Source organism: Aptenodytes patagonicus, chromosome 2 (assembly GCF_965638725.1).
Source record: "Aptenodytes patagonicus chromosome 2, bAptPat1.pri.cur, whole genome shotgun sequence".
NCBI classification, from domain to species: Eukaryota; Metazoa; Chordata; class Aves; order Sphenisciformes; family Spheniscidae; genus Aptenodytes; species Aptenodytes patagonicus.
In genome coordinates this window covers 34,270,948-34,297,906 of record NC_134950.1, presented here as the reverse complement: position 1 = coordinate 34,297,906, position 26,959 = coordinate 34,270,948, and the positions used below count along the sequence as shown (strand labels likewise).

Genomic DNA, 26,959 nt, shown 5'->3' with positions numbered 1-26,959 from the left:
TTAAGAAGCATCTTTTATTTGTCAGCTTGGTTTTCATAAGAACAATACATCCCAGATAACAATGGTAGTAATATTCTCAAAGACATTCATCAGTTTGGACTGTATTTAGGAAATATATTTCTTTCATCTTTCTTAACACCTTCTCTTCACCACTTTGTCCAGATCATCCTTGCCCGTAACACCTCGCACTTACAGAAAAATAAAGAAATATTTCCAGGCAATGCAGAAATCAGATACTATCCCTGACATTTCTTTTACAGAATATTGAAACTCCTGCCTTTAAGTCTTCCATAACAGTACTTAAACGAGACCTCTCTTAAACCATATAGAGTTGATGGAGTGGTGGTGGTTTGTGGAAGCAAGGAATCAGCATTCTCTGACTCCTTTCATCTAAATGCCTCCAAAATCACACCTTGTGACAACTGGTAATTCTCATTCAAATGAAGTTATATTAATAAACATATTAAAAAACTTATCATAATTAGTCTGAGTTATGGCTTCATTTTTTTGATTTCTGATACAATGAAAATGTTCTTGTAGCACACAAAGACACATAACAGAGCACAAATAAAACTGTTAATACAGGGCTGTAACTCCTACCCAAGACTGAATAAGAGTTCTGGTCCTTTAGCTTTCTTAAAATCTAGGCATTTACCCTTTTCACTGCTGCACATATGACTGCTCAGAAGTACATTCTCATGGTAGCTGAACACTAAAAAGCTTTTGTTTAGAGAAAATGACTGAAGAGATTAACATTCCAAGATAAATTTTGTTCCCTCTACTGCAGGAAGCATCACCAGATGCATCGTAGTCCTTTGTTACAGTAGAGTTTTAACCTGAAAATATAATGCTTATGAGGACAAATTATCAATGCAATTAGTATGTAAAATTAGATTATCCTTTGATTAGTCTACAAATTATCTAATTTTTCTCTGTAATATCTTCAAGTAAGACTTTCTGCAGTTTATATATCACAAGCCGCAACAAAACAGAATTAAAACATAAAAAAAGGTTATTTTTAATTTTACAGTGCCATAAGGAAGCTGCTGAGTATTGACTTTGGAGTCCTAAAAAGCTAACCTGGTAGCAAGTAGTTTTTCAAAACACAAGTTGAAATCTTGGTCTCATAGATCTGATTTTTGACTACAACTGAGAAGGTTTCACCACATGGTAGATTAAAAAAAAAAAAAAAAAATTCAGTATCTGACAAAAGGAACCACTCTCTTCCCAAATCTTTTATTTCTGAGAGATGCATTGTACCTGCTTACTTGCATGGAAAATAAAAGAATTAAAGCCACACCTTAGGATCTAGGATCTTAGGGTAATGCAAAGTTTATTTATGCCATAAGACAGACTTTACAAACTTTGTCAGTGCTACGGGCTACAAACCTAACACACTGATGATGAGGTACTACAGTAGTAGGCCAATGTTGTATGTTAACTATGAAAAGTTCAACTCCAGAAGAAGAATAGGGAAGCCAACTGCAGTATAGCACAGCCAGCAGAAAACAGCTGTACAACAGAGGTACAAAACTTCTGGAAACAGGTTTTGTACTGGTACTGTAACAGGGGTGAAAAACAGAGTATATATTTTACTAGAATTTCACCTGAATGAAGCCACAAGAGACAAAACAAACCTCAGGAAATTCATACAGCTTAGGTAAATCAAACAGCAGGACAGAGAGAGGTGGAATGAAAAAGGAAGGTAACATTCTTTAAATATTCAGGAAAAAGAAACATTTCTAAATAGGAAAGAAGTTAAGTCCTACATAAGAAGAACATGACACCTAACAGTCCAATATAGAAAATCCATGCCCTTTTGACACAATACTGCACTGTGACTTCAGAAGGAATGAAGGCTCCACAGGAAAAAAGGTCTGCTATGATTATAAACCACAAACACTGGATTTTGGATGTGTACAACTCTTAATTAATAAGGATAGAGAGAGAGGTAGCAGGAATGCTGATGATCCTCACCTCAAAGTCAGGGTTGCCAATACATTTCTTTGGGAAGAGCTATGAAGTGATGTGCAGGGACAATTCATACAGAATTACTTCAGGACCAGCAAGTAACTCCAGGGTAGCCTCCAACAGACTTGCCAGTTTCAGTACTTTTAATAAAGACAGATTTGTACCTGCTGGTTCAAATGGCAACTGTGAGTAACACAAATTTGGCAGGCTGCCGATACACAGGTTTGATGGCAAATAATGTATTGTGGCACAGTATCTGGAAGCAGTTGCTCTGAAGTCTCTGTTGACTCAGAGAATGGTAGCAGAATTAATGAAGTTTTTGGGCTGCCCAAAGATACTTATGAGCCCGCTAACTATATTTAATTGCATCAGATGAAAGCGTTGTGTGTCACTCTAAAGATCAAAACCTAGAATTTAAGATCTTCAAACAAATAGGCTGGTGGGTTGTTTTAATCAGACACTGAAGAATGTAATAAACCATTTCATAAAAGTAGATCAAAGATATTGGATCAGTTGTTACCATACTATTTTTGGGACTGACTATTGATGATAGCCAACCAAGAACACAGCCATCACAATGTGATTTACTCAATTTAACTGTATAAGTTTTTGAGAATTTAAGAACCAAAAAAGGATGCAAACTATTTTTGTGTTAATGAGACACTTCTGGGTAAGGCTTCCTGTTAAAAAAGGACTGCCATTTTGAAAAAAGTAATAAATCTTATGAAACCAGGTCAGGGAATAATTGGATGAAGTGTTAAAACAGGGAATAATAAAAACATTGCAAAGCCAACCGAGAAAGCAAATAGTAATAGTAAAAAACAGGAAGAGTTAGCTTTTTTTTTTTTTTTAGTATGTCTACATGCGCATAGCTGTGTTTGATCTTTTTTCTGTGTGGTAGTGAGCTGTTAGTGAGGTTTGGCACCCACCTTGACCACACCAAACAAAGAAGAGTGGCAAGTCCCAAAGACAGCATCTTGTGAGTAAACAGTTTTCTCCAATGTCTCTGACTCAGAAGAATGCGGGTACCTTGGGCAGCTGCCACATTCCAATGGATGATGGACTGCGTCCCTCAGCTTTATAGGGAAGAAATGGGAGGTGGTCCTACATACATCACTGAAGATCACAAACACATAGCTGAGTGAGAAAATGAGTTCGGTCATCTCATGGAGGTCTAGAAGGTGCACTGTATTTGCACAGGAAGTGGTTATATCTCCTGTAGGCACACGTTAAATATGGAGTATCTATCTGTCTACCAGATGGATCACTTAAAGCTTTGTTCTATTGCTACGAGAGCAATTCTGAGTTAGAGAAAGAGTATGTCCTGTTATGGTGGCTGAATACGACAAAAACTATTAATAATCTCCTGAGATGACAATTCACCTTACACCTTTCCTTTTTGCAGTGGAACATCACACTGGGAATTCAAATTTAAAATATTCAAATTTAAAATTATTCTTTAGGCACAACAAGGATGACTTTCCCACTAAATCCATCTACTACCTAAGTTGGTAAATGGCAGAAGCTTTTACAACAAGCTTGGGAAAATCCACAAAAAGGGCAGAAGCTTACTGGGCATCCCCTCTATCTTTCAGGAAAGTATATAGCATGCAGTTAGGAAGTGGCAGGCTGACAGACTCTAGATCTAAGAAGGAATAACTTGACAACATAGGGGTACCAAACTGGGATCAAGTAGTCTGAGAGAGGAGAAGAGCTGGTGAACTCCTTTCTATTCTTTCCTTCAGAGAGGCAAGTTGGCACTGTTACTCAGTAAAAAAAACTAAGACCAGTAAAGACATATGTTACAACAAATTACAGAGTCTCCAAAACCATATTTAAGCTGCCTTTTTACAATAATTTTTTAATTTTTCCATTAATCTCTGCAACATAATATTTCATGTACAGTATAAAAACAAATCAACCCCATATCAAGCATGCAATTCTGTCATTTCAATTTTATATTTCAGTGGCTGAAGACTGTGTACCTCTGAGCCACATTTAGGACATGTAAAATACATATCAAATAAATAGTTACTTTTAATACAGTAGTAACAAAAAACATGCGAACAGCCTATGGTATGAGGCATAGTAGGCCATTCCCCACATAGTGAACATTCCTTGCAGTGAGCTGCTAATGCATTTTCACTATTGGAAAGACCTGCAATAGGCAAACACCAAGAAGAAATTTTAAGTTTTAGTTTCTGTACATTAATAAGTGGTAGCAGATAGATCAGAAATTCAGCAAAGCCATGCCATAAGAGCTCCCTGTTCATGTACTCGAATCCTACCTGACGAACACTTTGTGGCTTGCAAAAAACTGACCTAATTCCTAGAATGCGTTCTGTGAGCGTTGCAAATGTTCCTTTCTGAAGAAAAATCAGAAAATTTAAAAGTTCACAAAGTTTAAGAAGTCCAGCTCCAAAGTTAATATAACGCTTAATTTTGCAGAAAGATTGCAGCTGACGATTGCTAAATAAATCATAACATCTTTCTTCCAACCATCTTCCACCAACAGTGAAAATAAGATACCATAACTTCTGGTGTTTGCTCAGAGGTTGGTATTTCTCTGTCTGAGACAAGTTATTCTTGTACTGAATATTCAGAATAGCCTGTCCCACAGTTGCATTCTTGGAATAGACAGTGAATCTCCATAATATAAGCCATAAAAATGCTTTTACTTCTGGTTCAAAATGAGCCAACACCCCTGGTTTAAATCCATGAAAACAGCTGGTAAACTGGGACCACACTAGTTGTTCCAGGGCTTTGTTTAGTTCAAGAGCATCAAGTTGACTTATTCTGAGCACAGGATTCACACTCTTTTCATTTCCAATGCTGGAGGCCATTTCTTCACAAAAAAAACTTTCTAGGAATAAACACAAATAGATTTTAGTATAACGGAGCATTTGCTATTTTTATTCTTATTAAAGATAACAAAGTTGTAATATACCAGCAGTAAACAAGAAATAACACAAAAAGCTTTTTCAGAATGCTGTATTAATACGCTATTAATATGCTACAAGTCCTCTCAGGAAGCTTTATATTAACAGTATAAAGTTTTATCTCAAAATAATTTATATTGGAGTATTTCTCACAAACAGTAACGTTTGTATTTGGTTACAGAGGAGTGTTGAACACCTTCCAGATATTTAGAAAACTCCAGAGATTTAATATTTCACTGTATAAATTAAAAAACAAAATTGCTGGGCATAACTGTAATATTCAGTTGGACCTTAAAATAGAAGATCAGAAACAAGAATAGTAAAACTATATGGTGTTTTATGGAGAAATAGGGAAAATGAACATACTAACTAAAATCTAGAAGAGAACAGTGGGGTGGATAGAAAATACTGCCATATGAATACTTCAGTAGCTGCAGCTGAAAGTAAAATCTTAGAAATACTAACAAATTTAAGGATTACATACAGAAAAATATGGATGAAAATTAAGGTGGGAATGATAAAACTTACTAAATAAAGGCAGTGTTTTGTTTAGTTAAGAGAAGAATCATTATATGAGATTCAAGAAATATTCAGCATTCAGACATAAATTATCATACACATCACTGAACCCTGCATATATTTTCTAGAGTCTTTTGACAGGTGCGGGATTGTGCTACTTGTCGTATAACAAATTTCCTGGCAGGTCGATTAATGTATACTAGCAACTTCACAAATGTATACTCTTCTTGTTCAAGCATTACAGAGAAAAATAAAAATATTTGTTAACATTGCTTGGTTTAAATGTTATTGTATCTGGAATTCTGTGACTAAGAAAATAAACGCAATAAACTGCAAAAGCAAAATATGGATAACGCCTCAGTAATGCAAAATTGTGGGGTAACTGATTTTTGGTTCCTTTTGTCCACATAAAAAAACCTAAAGTGATTTAGGAGAAGTGGTATATTTCATGTAGTGTGCAACATATTTCACTTTCTAACCCAGATGCTTTGTATAACAGACAAGCAAGGGTCAACAGCCTTCTGGAGAAAGTACAAAAGAAGGCACTTCAAATCCTTATAAATAAGGGGAAAACCTGCTGTAACACAAGACTGCTTTGAATAAAAGATGCCATATAGGATCCTATATAGGAATGGTTGCTAACGATGCTAAGAATACTAAAAAAAAAAAATCCTCCGAACCAGTAACTTGTTTGCTGAAACAGAGTACACCAAAAGTTTTAAAACCTAGTATAAAACATTATTTGTAGCATTCCTACTGTTTTCTTTACTTATAATTGGACATGTCTGTAAGGAAAATATCATACAAAGGTAACAGGAAATAGGATTTTGTTCTTAATGTATGCTGTACAACAGTAGTTTCCAATTAACTAAGACTGGCTACATGGGTAGGGCATACAATAGCTCCACTCAGTTTCTTTAAACTCCTCCTTCCTCACTAGCAAGCAAAATATGGCTGAAGGTAGTATAAGGCCACCTCCTCTGGGCAAACAGCTAGGGGGTTCATAGCATCAACCCGCACTGGCCTGACAAGCCAGTACACAAGGGTATACAAAGGCAGTATACCCAAGCCGGTCTCACTCACACTTCTGTCTTTTCTGTAGTAAGCACCAAGGGAAAGGAAGTGTGGTTGGAAAGCGTTATCCAGTATCATCCCAATAACTTATCTCCTCCGCTTTGTGATCAAAGGATCAATTCAGCCCTACTGGATCTTGCTGTATCACTTCAAAAACTCCAGCTCCAATGACTATCCACCCTCCCACCGCTCATCATCTCATCCCACTACCATTTTAGGAACCATAGCCTCTGATAACTGTCTGCTCTGGAACCTGTCACTCTGGTTTAGTGCTATTCACTTGTAACCCTAGAAGTCTAGTGTCTTCTTCACTTCTGGGAACACCTCAGTCCCTTCTACTCATTTCACTCTGTTCTACTCATTTCAGTTACCCTCCTACTAGCGTTCTATACAATTCCCAATACACATAGACCCCTTTCAAAATCTTGAAGTTATTCAAAAGGGACATCTTATCAAACAGCTTCCTTGACCCATCTACTAAGACTATTTTCCAACATCAATTCAACCATCTTTTCCAGCTGCCTTCCATTATCCCAGGTGCTATGAGAAACTGCTGTTGTAGAACGAGAAAATCCATGGATCACTATAGGCTGGGAGGTGACCGACTGCATAGCTGCTTTGCAAAAAAGGACTTGGGGATTCTGGTAGGCAGCAAGCTGAACACAAGTCACCAGTGCATCCTTGCAGCAATAATGCCTACTGGAGTGCACTAGCATGCATACAGCTAGCAGACTGAAGGACGTGCTTATTCCCCTCTACTTGGCACTGGTGAGTCTACACCTTGGACACTACGTCCAGTTTTGCCTCTTTTCTATCAATAGTACAAAAGAAATGTGAACAAACTGAAAAAAGTCCAGCCACTAATATCATCAGGGAGCCCCAACACCTGACATATGATGAGAGCTTGAAGGAACTCAGATTGTTCAACTTGAAGATAAGGCAGCTAAGAAGTGATCTAATAGTAATCTTCCACTACCTAAAGGTTACAGAGAAGATTAAGTCAAACCTTTCTGTGAGATGCAGTGAAAGAAAGAAAGGCAACTGGTTGTAAGTTGCTACATGAGAAATTCCAGTTGGACATACAGAAACTGGAACAGTTTGTGTAGAGGGACTGTGAAATCTCCATCCCTGGAGATTCTTAAAATTTGACCAAATGATGCCCTAAGTTACCTGTTCTAGCATTGAATTTATCCCCAATTTTCACAGGAGGATGTACCGGATGTCACAAAGATCTTCCCCGGTCACTCTCAAAAATTTGTGCATGCTTCGTAGTAGAATCTAATTGATTTGCCTCTTGATTTGTGACAATACATATTTTTTTTTCATGTCCATGATCCTTTATAGAACTTTATTTGAAGGAAATAACTTCAGTGAACCTGTCAGTGTGGGCTGGAACTTTGTATACAGAAAATGGGAACCACTTCTGAACCAACAAGTCCAACCACTGTTTGTTAACCTTTGAAATTTTGCAAAATCCAACAAGAATCCTTTTTAAAAAAATTAGAATCAACACCATATATACTGTTTAACTGTGACATATTTAGTGTCTCTTCCTGAATTACCAACTAGCAGTCAACTTTGAAGTCACTTTTATACAAACTATATGGAAAAGGAAGAATATCAGACAAAAACATAAGCAACTAATAATAAAGATGTACCCCTTTAAAATCCTTTAAATTATGCTTATGATATTCCTATGAAAGCTTTGCTTACCTAATTGTTGATCAAAAAGAAAGCTTTCTCAATTTAAGCAATAAAACTGGGCATTGGTCTGAAGTTCTTTGTTGCTAAGAACACAAAGTTTGCCATAGGCCATGGCTGTTAACTGGACCCTGCAAGTTACTTAAAGATTATATCCATATAGTTTTGATTTTAATGTGTAAGCACATTTCAGTGTGCATACTGTTATGTACAGGCTGAAGTGCTCTGCTACACAGTATGCTTACTTCCAAAATGATTTAAGGTTTTACTGCACTTATAGGGTAGATACGTACTTCCCATAGACAAACATTAAAAGGGAAAGTCTGAAATCTGTATTTTCCTATGAAAAATGTCTGCAAATGTCCTAATCATCTGGATAACAGCAACTGTTTCTTTGAGAGAAGTGGCCTAAATTCTACTCTCTCTCTATTTTGCTATAGTAGGGAATTGGCATTATATTCTTTATCTATGATGCCCATTTTTTCAAGTGATAATAAATAAAGAATAAATAAATGATAATAAATAAAGTTTTACCTTTTAAACTTACTTCCTCTATACAAAATCCTTTCAGAAATTTGTTAGATTTTTCAGTTTGTACTGTTTTCACAAGCAGTGGTCCTAGAGTAGGAATAAATGAGAAATATTCTGGTATAAAACTAGATAATAAATACAGCCTGTAAGTGTCAAGACATTCAACTTGTACTTTTTAATGTTATTTTTGCATTCCATATTCTGCTGAGCTACACAGACTATAAGGAGAATGTTGTTTTTCCTCCACGTTTCTGCATTAAATTCTATTTGTCATGTCCTTACTGTTCTAACTCTCTTATTTGGTCTATTTTAAATTATTTAAAACTTAAGAACTCAGAATTGTAGACCCAGTAATGAAAGAGTCAAGTATCAATGCCCAGTTAAGGATGCCATCAGGCTTAGCTTTTATGATCAGAATTGAACAGTCAAAAATTAGGTGAAGATACATAATAAACTCTACGTGTGATTGACTTGTTACATAAATACACTTTAAGACAAAACACTGAAGACTACTACTTGAAAGGTTCTCCCTTGGTTTTACACTGTCACAGATATTGCATAGAAAAAAATAAAAAATTGCCTCCCAGAAAAAAAAACAAAAACAGAATGTTCTTATTAAGTATTTCTTAAATAACCTATAGTTTTTCTGTTTGTTGGGTTTTTTTTTAAAAACTAAACAAATGAACAATCCCACTTGTACAGTACACTGTGCAACAAAAAAAGATTATTATTGTATATCACCAGGGAAAGAGGAATTTCTTCTGGTAAATGTTAGTGCTGTTATCGAGCATTGTACAAATTATGAATGAATATATTTTATTTGGAAACATGTTATTGACAGAAATCTATCAATAGTAATGTGAGTATTGTCAACAGCCTGTCAATATTAATGTAATTATGATTAAGGGGATAACATGGATTCTAGCTATAATACCAAGTAACATCTCCTGCATTGCTGCTATCAATATAAGCATTATTATTGACCTGTTCTGGGACTATCAGTATGAGATGTATTACCATCAGGCATATTTGTCAATGCATTCTGCCCACAAAAATTCTACATTTAAATTTACAGGTCTGTAAACTTTGCCTGCAGAAATATACAAATCCAAGTAACGTCTAGGGTGCCATTTCTTCCACAGGGCTATTCCACTGGGTATGAGTAACCAAGGGGTTCCTACTGTCTCAGTGCTACTGCAATTGCATTCCCTGCTTTTCTAGCATCATCATTAGAAGACAGACAGACATATATTATATGCAGAAGCTTCAAAATATTTTTAAGTATGATTTGTCAAAACACTTTTTGGGAAGCCAAATAAAAATATATTTTGTTAAGTCAAAAATGAACTTTGTTCTTTACTGCTCTAACTTCAAATTGCATTTAGGATGCAAGAAGTAGCACCTCCATTCACTTTACTGAGTTCATGATTTAACTATTTTAGATAATCTCTTTTGTGCAGCCAAAACATGTAATCTGAGCACTGTAATCATGCAGAGACGGAAGAGACCACAAGAGACCACCTAACCCTAACTCAGCATGAACGCAGGCTCAAGAATATCTCGACAGATGTTTAACTACCAAGAAAGCCGATTCCACACTTGCTCTAGGTAGCCTGTTCCAGTGTTTTTTCTCTCATTTAATCTAAAGCATCCTTATCACAAATAAAGATGGTTTTCATTCCACAGGAGAAAACAATAACAACAATGGAGAAGAATTTTCAGTTTGTCTGCATCTTATCAAGAGGAAAAAGTGGTGAGGGGACCAACTATATGTAGAAGATTTGCCAAACTAGACAACGTCCTCTTTCGTACAACATGACTGCTATGATCCTCCAGAAAAAAAAAACAAACAAACCTTTACTTTTTTCCAGCAGCATAGTTAGTATTTACCTTGAGGTCTACTATATCTTCAGATTTTGTTCTGTCATTTTTCTGTCTGAATAATTATTTCCTGTTTTGTATTCACGTATTTGAGTTTTTCCTCCTAAATGCAGTGCTTCGTACTTGCCTGCACTGCTTTTCACTTTCTTGATTTCAGAGATTCTCTCCAAATTCATCAAGAATATTTTGGATTCAGATCTTATGTTCAAAACAAAGAAAAAAAAAAAAATCCCCAAAACTTTCAACCCCTCTTCAGCTTAGTATCATCAGTAACGTTTATAAGTGTGTGTTCTCTTCGATCATCCAACTCATTAATGCCTTTTCATCTTGAAAGGGTACTATAATTACTCTGTAAAGGCAATTTTTCAATTTGATGCTGATAATATCAGCATGTAATGGAGATAGTATTGATATTACATTTCCCTAGCTTGCTTATGCAGGGAAAAAGACTATTAAAATCAAGCTGTATTGTACCTAAAGTTTTCCTCTTACTTACGAAGCTTGTCATCCTTTCTAAGAGGAGAAACAGATTAAGGTTTCTTATGAACAGGTCATGTCAAACCATACTGGCTGTTTTACAATCTCTCTTCTGTGTATTTTTAGATACAAATTAATTGCTAAACTATTTACTCCTGAATCTTTATTTGAAATCAAAACTGAGAGCTTCAATAATTCTCTTAACAAAAGAATAGAGAGACACAAAAACACACACAAACCCATTTTGCTGGCTATTTTCACCCTCTGGGACATAAAATAAATAAATAAATAAATATAATCAGTGATGCCTAATTCCTCAATCATTCTAGGATGAATTTTATTAGTATTTGCCACTTGAGCACATCTATATTAAGATTCCTTAGGCTATTCTCTCTGTGCTTTGGTTCCACTCTTATTTCCTAAGATTAATTTTATGAAGTAGCAGGTCACAATATATCTCTTTTATAAAGTATGAAGTAAAGAATCAGTGTTTGAAAATCTGTTACTTGTTCTCTTTTCTTATTTAATAATAGATCTAGGTAATGGACCTATCCCTTTGTGCCTCAGATTTTTGGTCTCTTTCATTCTTTTCTTGTGCTTTGTAAATTGAAACTTATTTTGTGCTTTGAAGTCACTGATTTTATTCTTACATTCCTCTGCTATTCCTTTACATTCATCCCTAATCATGTTGCATTATTTTTGCCTGGACAACTCTTTTGATTTCCAGGCCACTGAAGAATTCCTGATATATAAAGTCTCTTTAACCTTCATTATTATTATTTTAGTTTATTATTATAAACTATCTCAACACAAAGAAATGACAGGATATGCACAAAAGAGAACAGATTTTTTTTTAGACTTTTCAACAGACTAGATTCTGCCAAGTCCCAGCATTCAGATCTATGGCCCAGGCAGGGGGAAGTAGTTTGTGGTGCACATGCTAGGAATCATACCCTCTCTGGAGAAAATATCACTAATACGCAGTTCCTCTTTACTTCAGGAGCTACAATGCATTCGGTATTGTGCATTCAGTGTTGCCATACTGGGTGCGTGTGAGAGAGCGAGCGAGAGAGAGCAAGCCATACCTTTGGTCTACTATCCCTCCTTTAACGTTCACAAAATTAAGATATCAACAGATAGCAATGAAAACTATCTTTCCACCCACCACAAGAATGCTGAGATATTTTTAATGTGAGGTGGGGGGTTTTTTGAGTTATTATGTTTGTGGGTTATTTTTGTGAAAATGTATTCCACTTAACTGTCTTTTCAGTTACTCTCAATAGCAGAGGATATTTTAGATGTCAATTTGAAATCAATAAACTTTAAAGATGAGAAATCAAATTATATGTATCCAGTTAATTTTAAAATCTTCCTTTACATCAACTCTTATAATAAAACACAGAACCTGGACCCCAGCTGCTCAAAACATCATGTTTTACCATTAATTCTCATCTCCTTTTTGCTCATCAAGTGTAGAGAGAAATATCCTCAGATCAAAGTCTAATTGGGAGCCCCAACTGTGTTGTGTCTTAATCACTATAAAATTAACTTATCACTGTATCATTACCTCAAATAACCTTACAAAAGATTGATTTTGTATTACTGTCTGGATTTCCATATACTTCAGCTAAATACCTATCATTTTGTAAAGAACATAAACTGATTCTTAAACCATTTGGAATAACTACTAACACTAATTGAAAAAACAGTAATACACTGCAATCACAGAAAATATTATTTGTTTCTTATATTCCTGGGAGGCAGGACTGTTTTTCAAAATAGACAAAGTAAAGGAAAACACTGAATGACTGATTGTGTAACAAGTCAATCCCGTAGATGAAATTAAGATTTTCACTAAGGAGGTTGAGTGAGCAACTAGTAATAAATCCCAGAATCCTGAATGCTACAGTTACATTTAAAGTCAGAAGACCAAGTACAAGACAAAGATACATTCAAATCACAGGTTGCTTTTCCAACTTTAACTCTGTAAACTTCGATTTCATAAAATGGGATAAAAGAGATTAGCCACTGCTGAATGCCTGGAGACAGCAAGAAAACATAACGATAGCTCATTGATTTATCTTCCATAAACTACCTGCCAGAGTCAAAATATTAGGGCTTCAAGTTACAAAATCAAAACCAGCTCAGAAGAGCCAGAATTGATACAACAGTAATGAAGAGCAGTAGGAAAGTGCTGCAGTGTTAGAATCTGTACATCAGACATTTCTGTCAGTATTTGATGGAAACTGAAAATCCTGTGTCAATGTAATACATTCTCTCAATGAATGCTAGCAACCAAGACTATTGTTGGCCGCCGTTAAAGATACTCTGAATGCTAAGAGCTCCCACTGACTTCAGAAAAATTTGTGTCCACTCAGCACTCTTAAAAGACAGATTATTAGATGCAAACAACTAGATCTGATAGACTAATTACTGCACTAATATTTAAGATACTACCTTTTAAAATTTGTGATGTTAAATTTAAGGCTACAAAAGCTCAAAGTACATTTGTATTCCCTGTAGCATAAAGGCCATAGATAGAATCATCCTACCAACTTTTTTGATATGGCCCTAATTTTCATTTATTAGAATAAATAGGAAGATAAGCATGTAAAAAGTCATAGGTTCAACAACTATTCTTCTTTACCCATTATCCCACTCCTTTTCTTCCCCCATCTTATTTCCTCTTTGTCATCCCTCTCCTTAGTATGTCAAATTGCAAACTCATCTCTAAAGGGATGTGTCAATTCCACTTGTAAATTCCCATTCTCTGCTGTACTAAATGAAATCTAGCTGTTGTTCCTTTTAATTAAATCAGTGATAAAAGAACCCAAAAGCTCCACAAAACAAAGCTGCATCGTAACTTGAGGCTTTCCAAAAAATGTAGTTCAAAAAATCCCTTGAACACTAAGATGAAGAGACAAAATATATACCCAATATGCAATACTGACTCTTTCTTTGGAATTAGGTAATGGGAATTATCTGGAGACATGCCTTACATTTACTGTTGCTAAATTAAAATGGTGGAGGGTTTGGTTGGAGTAGTTTGACAGAGTTGAGATTGTGACGATTAACTAGGAAGGAATAGCCCCTTGCAAGGAAGGGGCAACATCTCTGACTAAAGCAGTATCAGGAGGTATAAGCGCACAGGGAAGATAAAGATCCCTTGTGCTACAAATGTAGGTCTCAACGGTTGATGATCACATCAGCAGATGACAGGGAGACCCTTGTGTTTGAAGAGATTTTGGTTATGATGAGGATGAGGTTCTGGTATAAGAATGAATAACTGAAAGTTATATTGCATTGCATGTGTAGAAGTGAAAAGAATGTAAAGCTCAGTAGATGTGCCATCCTTTGTGTTAAGCAGGTGAAACATCACACTGTGGCAGAAGTATGCAGTTCTTTTTCAGAATGGTTCAAAGACAGAACATGAATGCATGGTTGTGAGCACACTGTGGGCAGTTATAGCCATAACTCTTCATTTGCTGGTTACTGTTACTTACCTGAAAAGTTGGCCTTATGCCTCGTGACGTATGTAATATCTGCTTTTCACCGTTGTAAGGGCACTGTATCTCACATAGCCTTATTTGTCAAGCACAGTGTCAATCCCAATTTTATGCATCTTTTCTATGCTCCTCCTTACCTTTCTTCCGTTCAAAACTACCTAAAAAAAAAAAAAGAGAAATCTAATGTAAATTCCTATTACACAGCTCTGTGTTTCTGTTCTGCTCCTACCTGTCTGATCCATGTGAATGGATCACCAGGCAACTATGGAGATGCCAGGATGAAGATTGAGAAGATAGTAGAAGGGATTCAGAAGCAATGCCTGTTCTATATACTCAGATACAATTTCGCACAGATGACAGAACCCTGGAATTTTGCATTAAACACCTTAGCCACATCATTTGTGAAACACAGTCATTGCCCAGATTTTATTCTTTCTTCCTTTTTACATACATATGCATACCAACTGCACAGGCATGAATATTCAGCAATACGCAAGTGTAACAACACTGATCCAAGTACTGCACTGCAGGAACATAACATCCTTTAACCTTTTATTAGAAATATTTATTAGATGAGAAAGGTAAAATCTGTCCTAAATGCATAGCTAACTCATAATTAACCTCTGTCCACATCTGTACCAAAAGGAGGACCATATGTAAAAACAGTGTTGTTACAGATTGTGTCTATTTATGGTATGTTAAAGGCAAGAAGGCCCTGCATCAACAAAAAGATGAGCCTGTTCACTGCCAGTTTTAAGTTTTGGCCTTGTATTATATGCCATAACTTAAGCATAACTGCATCTAATTATAATCAAGAACTCTCAACTGGTGGAAGGATAAAGAACAGTAGTTTACCTAATGTATGTGTCTTATTTTTTAGGCTTGTGTTCTATAGAATCATAAACTGATGTAATTTGACAGCTACAGTCACTCCTTCCCATCTTCCTTCAACTCCGTATTGCCACCTTTTCTTACAGGCTAGTGCCAATACTCATCTGACCCTCTACTGAACTGTTCTTGTATGTTAAACTGGCAGGAAACAAACCCATTTAAATTTATTTTTCTGCAGATTTAGTACATAAACAGGTCAGCACAGCATCAGGTAAGACACGTGCAGTACCAGTAAAAAGAGCATCAGGGCCAGGAAAAACAGGTAGTCATAAAACTGGCTGCCTTTGAATCTCAGCATCATACTCTTACCAATCTGCCACCAGTCAATAGGAAGATAGAAAACCAAGCCTTTCATTTGACTAGAAGAACTGTTCTTACGGTCTTCAAACCCAACATGCTGAATGTGCAAGGATAACACCACAACATTGCAAATACAAATAATAAAACTTTTTGCTGTCTTTCAAAAAAGAAAAGAAAAAAAAAAAGAGGAATTATTTGTACAAGTCCACTGTAGGACTCATGCAGACTTGCAGGTGAGAGGCTACTCTCTTTAAATAAGTAACACTGAGATTCCTCCCCACTCTTGCCTTTTTGATATGACTGTACTTTGAAATGTTCTGCATACACAGTGACTAATAGGGATGCTGGGAAAATCAGATGTGCTCAGTGTCCCCAAATCTTGACAGTTTTATTACTTGGTAATTATGGTAACTTTAAGCACACGAAGGAAGACTGATATGCTTTCACTACACTCTCTTCAATCCTATAACTTCATTAGCATTTTAGAATCCACTGGCACAGTTGCACACGCATATTACAAGTAACAGTTTAGAAGAGGGATAATAATTTCCTTTCTAGGCAGCCTGAGCTGTACACTGTGGCAGTTTCTACAATGCCTCCGCAGTTCCAACATGAATTCCCCTTCATGATCTAGTTATGCCCCACAGTGCCAGGGCCCTATATTAATTTCCTTTCCAGGAAAAGTTCTTTTCTCTTTGCCAACCCCCTCTTGTGATATCTCCTGTCAGCTCCTCTGCTTATCAAATTAATAATATTATTTTTTAGTAATATTATTTATGAATGTACTTTTCAAGTTTTCTTAGAATTTAAATTTAAAATTTGTGAGTTGAGATAAAGACAGTTTAATAGGACAGAAAAGGAAGGGGGAAAAAAAAATAGAATATACAAAATAAGTGATGCACAATGCAGTTGCTCACCACGCACCGACTGATGCCCGGCCAGCTCCTGAGCAGTGGTCACCCCCCCCTCCCCCCCCCCCCCCCCCCAGCCAACTCCCCCCAGTTTATGTACTGAGCATGACGTCACATGGTATGGAATATCCCTTTGGCCAGTTTGGGTCAGCTGTCCTGGCTGTGCCCCCTCCCAGCTTCTCGCTGGCAGGGCACGAGAAGCTGAAAAGTCCTTGACTAGTGTAAGCACTGCTTAGCAACAACTAAAACATCGGTGTGTTATCAACATTATTCTCATACTAAATCCAAAACACAGCACTATAGCAGCTACCAAGAAGAAAATTATCCCAGCCGAAACCAGGACAGTATAACACCTTACTTGCTGTATAAGTTCCCTGTTGTGCTGCTTATCACCTCTGGGAGCTGGATCAAGGATATAAATTTGCTGCATGTGTAACACTACTGGTTTATGATGTGATAAAATTATTGGTCATGAGACTAATTTTTGTATTTGAACTACTGTATTTTTACTCAGCATTGCCATCATCTCCATACCTTGGGAGCCACTTTTTGGAAACTATTAATAATTACACCTTTTACCTTTTCTCCTCGGGGAACCAATCTATGGGGGAAGACGGGGGGGGACGACACACACTTTCCCCTGCTCCTTCTGGCTAGTTACAACAGCTCTTGAGAATTTTGAATATCCTTGGGATGTTCAAACCAGCATGGTCCTATTGCTATGTCTCCTGGATGTGGTTCAGGTCTTGTTTCAGGTTAAACAATTATTTAAGAATACCATCCAGAGATCAACCCCTGCAACAGGCACCGCAGCTACTCAAACACCCGCGACAGGCACCGTGGTTACTCTATCCCAGCCAAAACCAGGACAACATGCTCTAAAAAATTCTGTGAATTCAGATGTTGTTCCTGGAAAGTTAACATGTGGAAACCAGACCTTGCTAGGGAGAAATTTACATTAGGGTATTCTAGTGAAAGACTGATTTTAATTGACGAAATTATTATCTTCTAACTGCACACATTACATACAAGTACAAATACATCCTTTCCATATTTTGTATCTTATAAGTTGTTCAGCTTAGTATATACTAAATATATGTATAAGGCTAATATATTTGTACAGAGTTAAGTGTACTTATGATGTGAAGGACCAATAGACGCGTTACAATATTTATAGCACGGACGTGGTTGTGATTTAAAGAAAAATATGCCTCTCTTGAAGCTTGCTGGCAAAGGGGTATTTTTTTGCAGTCATTCTAAAGTAGTACAGAGCAGTTTCCCCTCTCTGAATTTCCTAAAGTATGTGTGTGAAAGTCCACTGGTGGGTTGCCAAATACTGCTTGTGTATTTATTGCAAGGTAAGGGGGGGGAAAAAAAAAAAAAGGAGAAAACTTCAGAGTTGACTGTTACCCCTCCCTTTTTATTTTTTTTAAATGCGATAACAGGGGCAAGTAGAAAGGGATCAGTGTGTTTATTGTAAGGTTACGAAGTCCAATCCCTGCCTGCTCAAGAAGGGCCATCTGGAGCCAGTTGCCCGGGACCTTGTCCAGACAGCTTTTGACTATCTCCAAGGAGGGAAACTCCACAGCCTCTCTGGGCAACCTGTGCCAGTGCTTGGTCACCCTCACAGTGAAAAAGTGTTTCCTGATGTTTAGACAGAGCTTCCTGCGTTTCAGTGTATGCCCACTGCCTCTGGTCCTGTCACTGCGCACCACTGAAAAAAGCCTGGCTCCATCCTCTTTGCACCTTCCTTTCAGATATTTATATATATTAGTAAGATCCCCCTGAGCCTTCGCTTTTCCAGGCTGAACAGCCCCAGCTCTCTCAGCTTTCCTCACAGGAGTCATGCTCCAGTGCCTTAATCATCTTCGTGGCCCTTTGCTGGACTTTCCAGTATGTCAGGCCTCCCCTATACTGGGGAGCCCAGAACTGGACACAGGACTCCAGACACAACCTCCCCACTGCTGAGGAGAGTGAGCAGATCCTCGACCACCTCCCTTGACCTGCTGGCAACACTCCTCCTAAAGCAGCCCAGGATACCATTAGTCTTCTTTGCCACAAGGGCACATTGCTGGCTCATTTTGAACTTGGTGTCCACCAGGACTCCCAGGGCCTTTTCTGCAAAGCTGCTTTCCAGATGGTTGTCACCCAGCAGATACCAGGGTATGGGGCTGATCCTCCCCAGGTGCAGGACTTTGCACTTTCCCTTCTTGAACTTCATGAGGTTCCTGTCAGCTCATTTCTCCAGCCTGTCAAGGTCCCTCTGGATGGCAGATGACCCTCTGACCTATCAGCAATTCTTCCCAGTTTTGCATCATCAGCAAACTTGCTGAGGGTACACTCTACCCCATCATCCAGATCATTAACGAAGATGTTAAATGGGATCAGACTCAGTATTGACCCCTGGGGTACACCACTGGTTACTGGCCTCCAACTAGACTTTGCACCATTGATCACCACCCCCTGGGCCCAACTGTTCACCAAGTTCTATATTGACCTCACTGTCTGCTCACCCAGCCCATACTTCATCAGCTTCTCTATGAGGATGTCACAGGAGAGTGTTGAAAGCCTTACTGAAACAACATCTACTGCCCTCCCCTTGTCTACCAAGCCAGTCATTTCACCGTAGAAAGTCATCATTGGTCAAGCATGACTTCCCCTTGGTGAATCCATGCTGACTATTCCTGATCACTTTCTTGTCTCTAATGTGCCTGGAAGTGGTTTCCAGGATTAGCTGCTCCATCACCTTCCAACCTTCTCAGGGATCGAGGTGAGGCTGATCAGCCTGTAGTTCCCTGGGTACTCCTTCTTGCCCTTTTGAAGACAGAAGTGACATTGGCTTTCCTCCAGTCTTCAGGCACTTCTCCCAGTCTCCATGATCAATCAAATATTATCGAGATCATCCTCACAGTGATATAAGTCTGCTCCCTCATCACTCACGGCTGCATCCCATCAGTGTTCAGAGCTTTATATATGTCCAGTTTACTTAAGTATTCTCTGAGCTAAACCTCTTCCACCAAGCGTACATCTTCCCTGCTGCAGACTTTCCCCCGAGTTCTACAATTCCTGAAGGTCTTTGCTAGTAGACGGAGGCAAATAAGGCCTTCAGTACCTCAGCCTTTTCCATGTCCTGTGTCACCAGAGCCCCTGTCCCATTCAGCAGTGAGCCCACGTTTTCCCTAATCATCCTTCTGCCACTGATGTATTTACAGAAGCACTTCTTGTTGACTTTGACATCCCTCACCAGATTCAACTCCAGGCAGGCTTTGACTTTCCTCATCACATCTCTGCATGTTCAGACACTGCCTCTATATTCCTCCCAGGTTACCTGTCCCTGCTTCTGCATACTTCCTTTTCCCTTTTTATGTCTGAGTTTTGTGATGAGCTCCTTGTTCATCCACGCAGGGCTGCTGGCATTTTTGCCTGACTTCCTACTCGTTGGGATGGACTGCTCTTGAGCTCTGAGGAGGTGATCCTTGAATATTAGCCAGCTTTCCTGCACCCCTCCAGGGTCTTATCCTGTGGGACTCTTCCAAGCAGACCCCTGAAGAGGCCAGAGTCTGTTCTCCTGAAGACCAGGGCTGTGATCTTGCTTTCTAATACCTAAACCAGGCTCTCAGAGAAAGCAGGCACTAATATCAGTAACCAACTGAATGAGAAATAGATTACATTAGTTTCTGGCAGGGACCATAGAGCTTAAAGGAGACATGAGCTAAACTGGAACAAACATGCTGAACTTCTTTTTAATAAAGTATTATCTAGAGAGTCTTCAAAAAACTCTCTGCCCAAAAATCATTAAATATCTAAAAAGTTTTAGAAGTCAGATATTAAAAATAATGTAATATAATATATCTTATTCTTCAGTTAGACTGATGTTATTCCAGAACGAGTTTATTGGTAATATATGAAGAACATTTCTTATTAAATACAGCGCTATCTTTCCATTCAAAAACTTACTCATGTTTGTTTCACCTTATTATTATCTTATTTTTCTTATTATTATTAGAGCACACCATACATACAAGCTAATTTAATTAAGTTGTGTTTATGCCTAAAACTTGTCAGTTAGCATTAGCTGGACACAATTTTTTTTTTTTTTAGATCTTCTTGATTCCTGTTCTCACTGAATAAACATAGAAATTGCAAGTGCAACAGTGCTGTGGGATTTCTTAATTTTTATTTATTTATTTTAAGAGTAGGCCATTATATCCAATACAGAAATAAAGCACATGGGTAATAAGGTACTTGCATTATAACCTCAAATTGTTGGCTGATTTGTCTACTGTTTAATTTACTACTAGTTTTCCGTTAGACGTCTGTTGATCTCCTCCGTCCTTTCTTTCCCCCTACTCTCTCTGAGCCTCATAGCTTTGAAATGACTTTCATATGTTTAAAAAAATAGGAAAAGGAAAGACATTCCCATTCTCTCCCATTTTGAATACGTAATTAAATGTTTTTTTTTTTTTCTGAAAGACCATGTGTTTCATTACTATATCCAGATACATGTTAATACGGGATTCAGACATCACTCCCTGCCCCTTGATTACTTACATCATGAAGAGTCATTCATTTTACAATATATTTTTTGGCATTGACAGTATAAAGCCATAAACTTGTTTCCTTCCTTCCTTCCCAAATATTCTCTGGGTAGCAGTCGCTAGCAATTTTCAGAACTGTCACTTTAAAAGACTATAAAAGATTAAACACAGGAGAAGATCAAATGTCTTTCTTGACTTGCACCACAGCATTCGATGTCAAAGCAGAAATGGAGGTCCTCAGATTAGTAACAGTGTCAAAAAGTATCAGCGTATAGAAATTACCTTTCCCATTCTATTCTATGAAGCATCTAACAAAGTTTTTATATACCATCAATACCTGTTTGCAAGTTTTAATTGAGTTTTATTTAGTCCATCGCAAGAACATTTGCTTCCTACATGTCCTGAATCACAGTAAGTATCAAAACCTTTCTGTGAGTCACTACCTGCTCTAATAAAAGAAATAATACCTACAGTCTCCGGGTGGGGGAATAATAGGAGAATCTAACAGGAGACAAACACACAGAGCTCTCAAACAAACGAACAAAATTCCCTCCCAAATCTAAACACCCTCCTTGCACAAAACAGACATTCCGTATATCTAGCTTAATCCTTAATAACCCACCAACGTGAACTGGGAGATACCATTCCAGCTGCCTGACAGCCTTTTAATCAGTAGATGGATTTACAATGCATCTGCAGGCCCATTACCTGAGAAATTAAACTTTTTAAAAATAAATTCAGAGGATGGTATTTTATACGCTTGTACTGCTGTACTAAGAGTTCTAAGGGTAGCTATGACAGACTTAAGCATGAGCTGATTCAGATACGTGTAAGTTCACCACTATTACTTTACAGTTTTCAACATTTCTAACATTAGTAAAAGATACTTTGCCACTCATTCAGAGATGTCTAATTTTAATTATTTACACAATTATATCAACATTAAAAGTTTCACTAAAGCTTTAATAGGAAGTGATTTTCTTCATTTGGTAAAAACAATGGTCTCAACAAATAAAAAACCACAAGTTTGAACCAAGGCAGGCCTAGAAGTTAAAAGGACTTACATACAGACTGAGGCAAAATTCTAAGCAAAGAGGTATTTCATCTGCCTTGTCCCCAGATCAATGCAATTTCAGTATGGTCTGTACTTAATATATGTACTAAATTCTTACTTTAAAGAAAGATATAGATACATAACATTTTTTTTTAAATATATCTATAAAAATTGTTATTTATAAAAATACCCAAACACCCCACCTCTTTCACCCTCCCACAACACAACCCAGATTTGTAGGCAAGGAAGAGGATGTAAATACAAGATCCTTGCAAAACCTTCATAGACAATAGCTTTAAATGTATTCCACTTTCCAATTCACTGACTCTATAAATTACTTAAAAATATAGAGAACACTGTAAGCATTATGGTAATTAAAGTGTAAATGCATAAGCTATAAAAATATTAAGATTTTTTAAAATAAAAAATAATAATGCTGCTTTCTGAAGAATATACTTGCAGAGGCAGACACAAACTTCTGACAATTTTTAGCAATAAAAGTAATATCTAATTTACCCAAAAGACGACAAATTATTTTCAAAACATTACTGCAGCATATAGGATAGCAAAATATTGGAAGGATTTTCTTTACAGAAAACTGAAATTAGTCTGAACTAGCCTATTCATGGTGTAATCTCTCATGCACAGCACTGTCTTTTTTCCACATATACCACCACAGACACAAGTGGTGAGCTCTTCTCTCCAAAGAAAGGGTTCATGGAAAATATAACTTTTTAATTCCAAAGAAGTATTCTTACTAGCAACTAGTGATAGAGCACTAGCAACCACAGTAGGTGTTCCAATACTGACACGATCATCTATTTCCATAGCAAATTACAGAAAAATCAAAAGATCCCTCCAATACTCTTGACATTATGTGCCTTAGTGGTCTATTCCATTTCTACCAAAAAAAAAACCCCAACAAAAAAACCCAAAAAACCTTTTAAAAAGTTCATTTATACATCTCATAGGTGCGAAGATATCCCTCTAACTCCAGGCCAGGTAACAGAAATGGATGACTTCATGAAGTATGAACAAACTTAAATAAAAGAATTCAGAGGTGTGAATTGTTACTTCCTTATGTGCTGATTTTGGCTGGTATAGTTAATTTTCTTCATAGTAGCTAGTATGGGGCTATGTTTTGGATTTGTGCTGGAAACACTGTTGATAACACAGGGATGTTTCAGTTATTGCTGAGCAGTGCTTACACACAGTCAAGGTCTTTCCTGCTTCTCACCCCACCCCACCAGCGAGTAGGCTGGGGGTACACAAGAAATTGCGAGGGGACACAGCCGGGACAGCTGACCCCAACTGACCAAAGGGATATTCCACACCATATGACGTCATGCTCAGCATATAAAGCTGGGGGAAGAAGAAGGAAGGGGGGGGGGCATTCGGAGTTATTGAGTTTGTCTTCCCAAGTAATGGTTCAGCATGACGGAGCCCTGCTTTCCTGGAGGTGGCTAAACACCTGCCTGCTGATGGGAAGTGGTGAATGAATTCCTTGTTTTGCTTTGCTTGCGTGCATGGCTTTTGCTTTACCTATTAAACTGCCTTTATCTCAACCCATGAGTTTTCTCACTTTTACCCTTCCGATTCTCTCCCCCATCCCACGGGGCGGCGGGGATGGCAGCAGTGAGCAAGCGGCTGCATGGTGCTTAGTTGCCAGCTTGGATTAAACCATGACACCTTAATAGTTTATTTGCTACTCTAATTCATGTCCCAGCAATTACAATTTTAGCTGTATTCCTACTAATCACTTCATTAGATAAACTAGTGATGATGGAAATGCAGGAAGTGAAAAACAAACTGCTAGTGAGTAGAAACTGAAGCATAGAGGAAAAAAGTTTGTAGAAGAAAGCACTGATAAAATAGATCATAACAAAGAATAAGAACAGTAATAGTCTTAAAGTGAACATTTTATCAGCAACTTGTTGCTGAACTGCATATTAATAATGGCTCCAAAGAAGTTAGACAAGAATTCACTAACTTCTGGTAAAATCAAACAAATGGCTAAATATTTTGAAATCAGATCTTACTACAAACTGGCCATACTTCATCTTTGATCTTGATGAACACTTCCCTCCCACCGACAGGTGAAAGATGACACAAGAAACATACTTAGGAATTGAAAGTAAAATACAGTGCTGTGGTTTTCGGTATGGACTATATCATAAGCGGAATTCATCCCTCCGCCAAAACACATTGGCCATTCAGACTAAATCTACATTAATTTTGTGGCAAACTAATAGTTTGTTACACTTACAGGCTGCACAAAACTGCATTAACAGAAAGTGGAAAGGAGCCAGTGTCGCCTTTAGCAGGCAGTATCGATGAGAAACCTTTATCACCTATAACAGGCAGTCATAGACCTTTGGAGGTCTACAAATGGTTCACTCTCTCAACTGACATCAGAATAACAGTTCAGGTTAAAATATGCCTCTGACAGAATATTATGCCCTTTCCTCTCTACAGAGCACGTTACCAGGCTCGTCCTTTCTTACCTTACACCCCGGGCCTAGCTGGAAACCTTGCAGTCTCTTTGCATACTGAGGCACGCAACAGGAGACAGAACGTCAGTGGGACTCACGAATCTGAGCCGCCCGGAGAGAGCGTGAGGCGAAACACAACGTTTTATAACCGGGACCTGGAGGAGCGTCCGGGGTTGACCCAGAGCGGCCGCCCCGCCGGCCCTGCAGGCCCGCCGCCGCGCCCCAGCCAGCCGCCCCGAGCCTGCCGGGCCGCGGGAGCTGCTCGGCCGCGCTCCGCCGAGGGCCGCGGCTCCGGCAGCAGCCCCCCGCACAGCAGGCAGCGCCGCCCGCCGCAGCCCCGCTCGCCAGAGAGGCTGGCGGCACCCCCGCCTCGTCCCGCTCCGCGCCCCGACTGACCTGCGCCGCCGCCGGGACTCCGCAGGGGCACGGGCGCGACGGGCTCTGCCTCGAGCTTCCTAGCGAAGGCCTACGCGGACGGAGCCTCCTCGGGCCGCCCCGAGGACTCTCCCCTCCGCCACCCGGCTGCCGCCCCCGGCCCACGGGCACCGGCCCACCAGCAGGCCCCGCCGGGTCATAGAGCCAGCTCCCGCTGCCTAGAGCGGCTGCGGCACGGACAACAGATACTCCAGACCCCGCCGGGTCATAGAGCCAGCTCGCAGGTAACCGCCTAGAGCGGCTTTGCGGGAAGTACTCCGGGAGATCGAGATGACGCGCTAGAAGGGCTGCCGGGGTGGTATCCGTGCCAGGGTGAGCCGCGGGGCGGTTTGACTGACAGGCCACAGAGCAACTCGGTGGCTCGGGATGGGGATGAGGAACCAATGGGAGAGGCAGGAGGAGGGGCGGCTCCGGGGCCGAGTGCTGGGGAGCGGGCTGAGGCCGGCTGGGGGCCGCCGGGCAGCGGGTGCCTCCCGGGCCCGGTGAGCGGTCAAGCGTGCCGGTGGAAGCGGAGCTGCGGTTTCGTCATCTTCAGCTCGGCAAGCGCCAGCGGCGGCCTCTGCTCGCCCTGGCCGCCCGCGCGGCGGTGGATGGGCTCCCGGCTCGGGGTGGGGTGGTCGCCGAGGGTGGTGCGGGGGCGGCGAGGCCGAGCAAATTGGAGTCGAGGGCAACCTGGGGTGCGGACGCGGCCCGTGGGGGGCGAGGGGCTTATGTGGCATTTACTGACAGGATTCACAGGTCTGTGGGAGGAGAGACTGAGCAGGCTGGGGAGGAAACGTGGCAGCAGCCTCTAGGTACTGCAGGCGGGTATTTCTCCAGCAGCTTTACACCAGCGCTGCTTGATGCGTGGTTGATGGGTTGGTTGCTGGCGTTAGTGAAGGACAAGCCCTCCCTCACGGGTCCCAGAGTGTTTTAGGTGTCTCGGAAGGTATTATTTGAATGTATTACACACTTAGATGAGGAAAACTGCATTGGAAAGTTGGCTGTTACGGTTGTAGAAAGCAAATTAAGGGGAACTCTCTAAAATGTGACTGTATGAACAGGTTGAGAGGAGTCTACATTGTTTATTAAACACAAAAATTAAAAGATACTCAAATAGTGATGTATTTCTTTCCAAACAGTAACTACGTTTAGTTTTGGCGTATTCATGAATACAGATTCACAGGTGACATTAAGGGTCGCAGTTCTTCAGATACCTTGCTGAGGTTACCTGTGCTAAGGAGGCTCTGGGGGGATTCCATGGGCACATGTTGATGGATTTTATACCATTTTTTTCTAACTCACAGCCAAGAAATTAGGTAGCACTCTGGACTACTTGTGGTGTCACAAAACAGGATACATCTCTTTATGAATATTATGATCTTAAAAGAACAGTTTTGTTGAATATTTACGTGTCATTTTTCACAATGGTAAAGCATCTTCAAAACAGATGCCTAACTTTGTTAACAATGAGTAATTCCTCTTTTAGAAGAACTGTTTGAAGTGAATAAGGCTAATTCACATGGCTGATTTCACAAAATGGGGATTAGATATTTTGATATGAAAACTGCATTTTAAGCAAAATGAGGTAACTATCTTTTGAGCTAGGACAGCTCTTTTGTTTCACAGACAGACATTGTAGTGGAAAGCTTATGACCACTAATAAAGGAAGAACAATCACCCCTAAATGTTTAGATAGTCTACCATATACACCGAGGTATTTGGGGCAATTTTTGCTTTGTTTTTGAGACAAAACCATG

The 26,959-nt window shown here is 39.1% G+C and overlaps 1 protein-coding gene and 1 long non-coding RNA gene across 4 annotated transcripts in view; one reads left to right on the top strand and one right to left on the bottom strand.

Annotated features, from left to right (window-relative positions):
- PEX2 (peroxisomal biogenesis factor 2) lies at positions 1 to 25,256 on the bottom strand. Of its 3 annotated transcripts, none has more exons than XM_076329517.1 (4): positions 25,182 to 25,256; positions 14,597 to 14,757; positions 8,739 to 8,822; positions 1 to 4,834 (listed from the first exon to the last, which is right to left on the bottom strand). In XM_076329517.1, the coding sequence occupies exon 4, from the start codon at positions 4,812 to 4,814 to the stop codon at positions 3,900 to 3,902; it is 915 nt and encodes a 304-aa protein (XP_076185632.1). In that variant the 5' UTR covers positions 4,815 to 4,834; positions 8,739 to 8,822; positions 14,597 to 14,757; positions 25,182 to 25,256; the 3' UTR covers positions 1 to 3,899. The 3 variants fall into 3 exon arrangements, with proteins under 3 accessions (XP_076185632.1, XP_076185633.1, XP_076185634.1); XM_076329518.1 differs by having other exon boundaries at positions 8,752 to 8,822; XM_076329519.1 differs by lacking the exon at positions 8,739 to 8,822.
- A 132-nt stretch (positions 25,257 to 25,388) lies between these two features.
- Positions 25,389 to 26,959, top strand: part of LOC143156290 (uncharacterized) — a 98,479-nt gene continuing 96,908 nt past the window's right edge. Inside the window, exon 1 of the long non-coding RNA XR_012994594.1 lies at positions 25,389 to 25,444. This is a non-coding gene — a long non-coding RNA (uncharacterized LOC143156290). The remainder of the gene's footprint in view (positions 25,445 to 26,959) is intronic.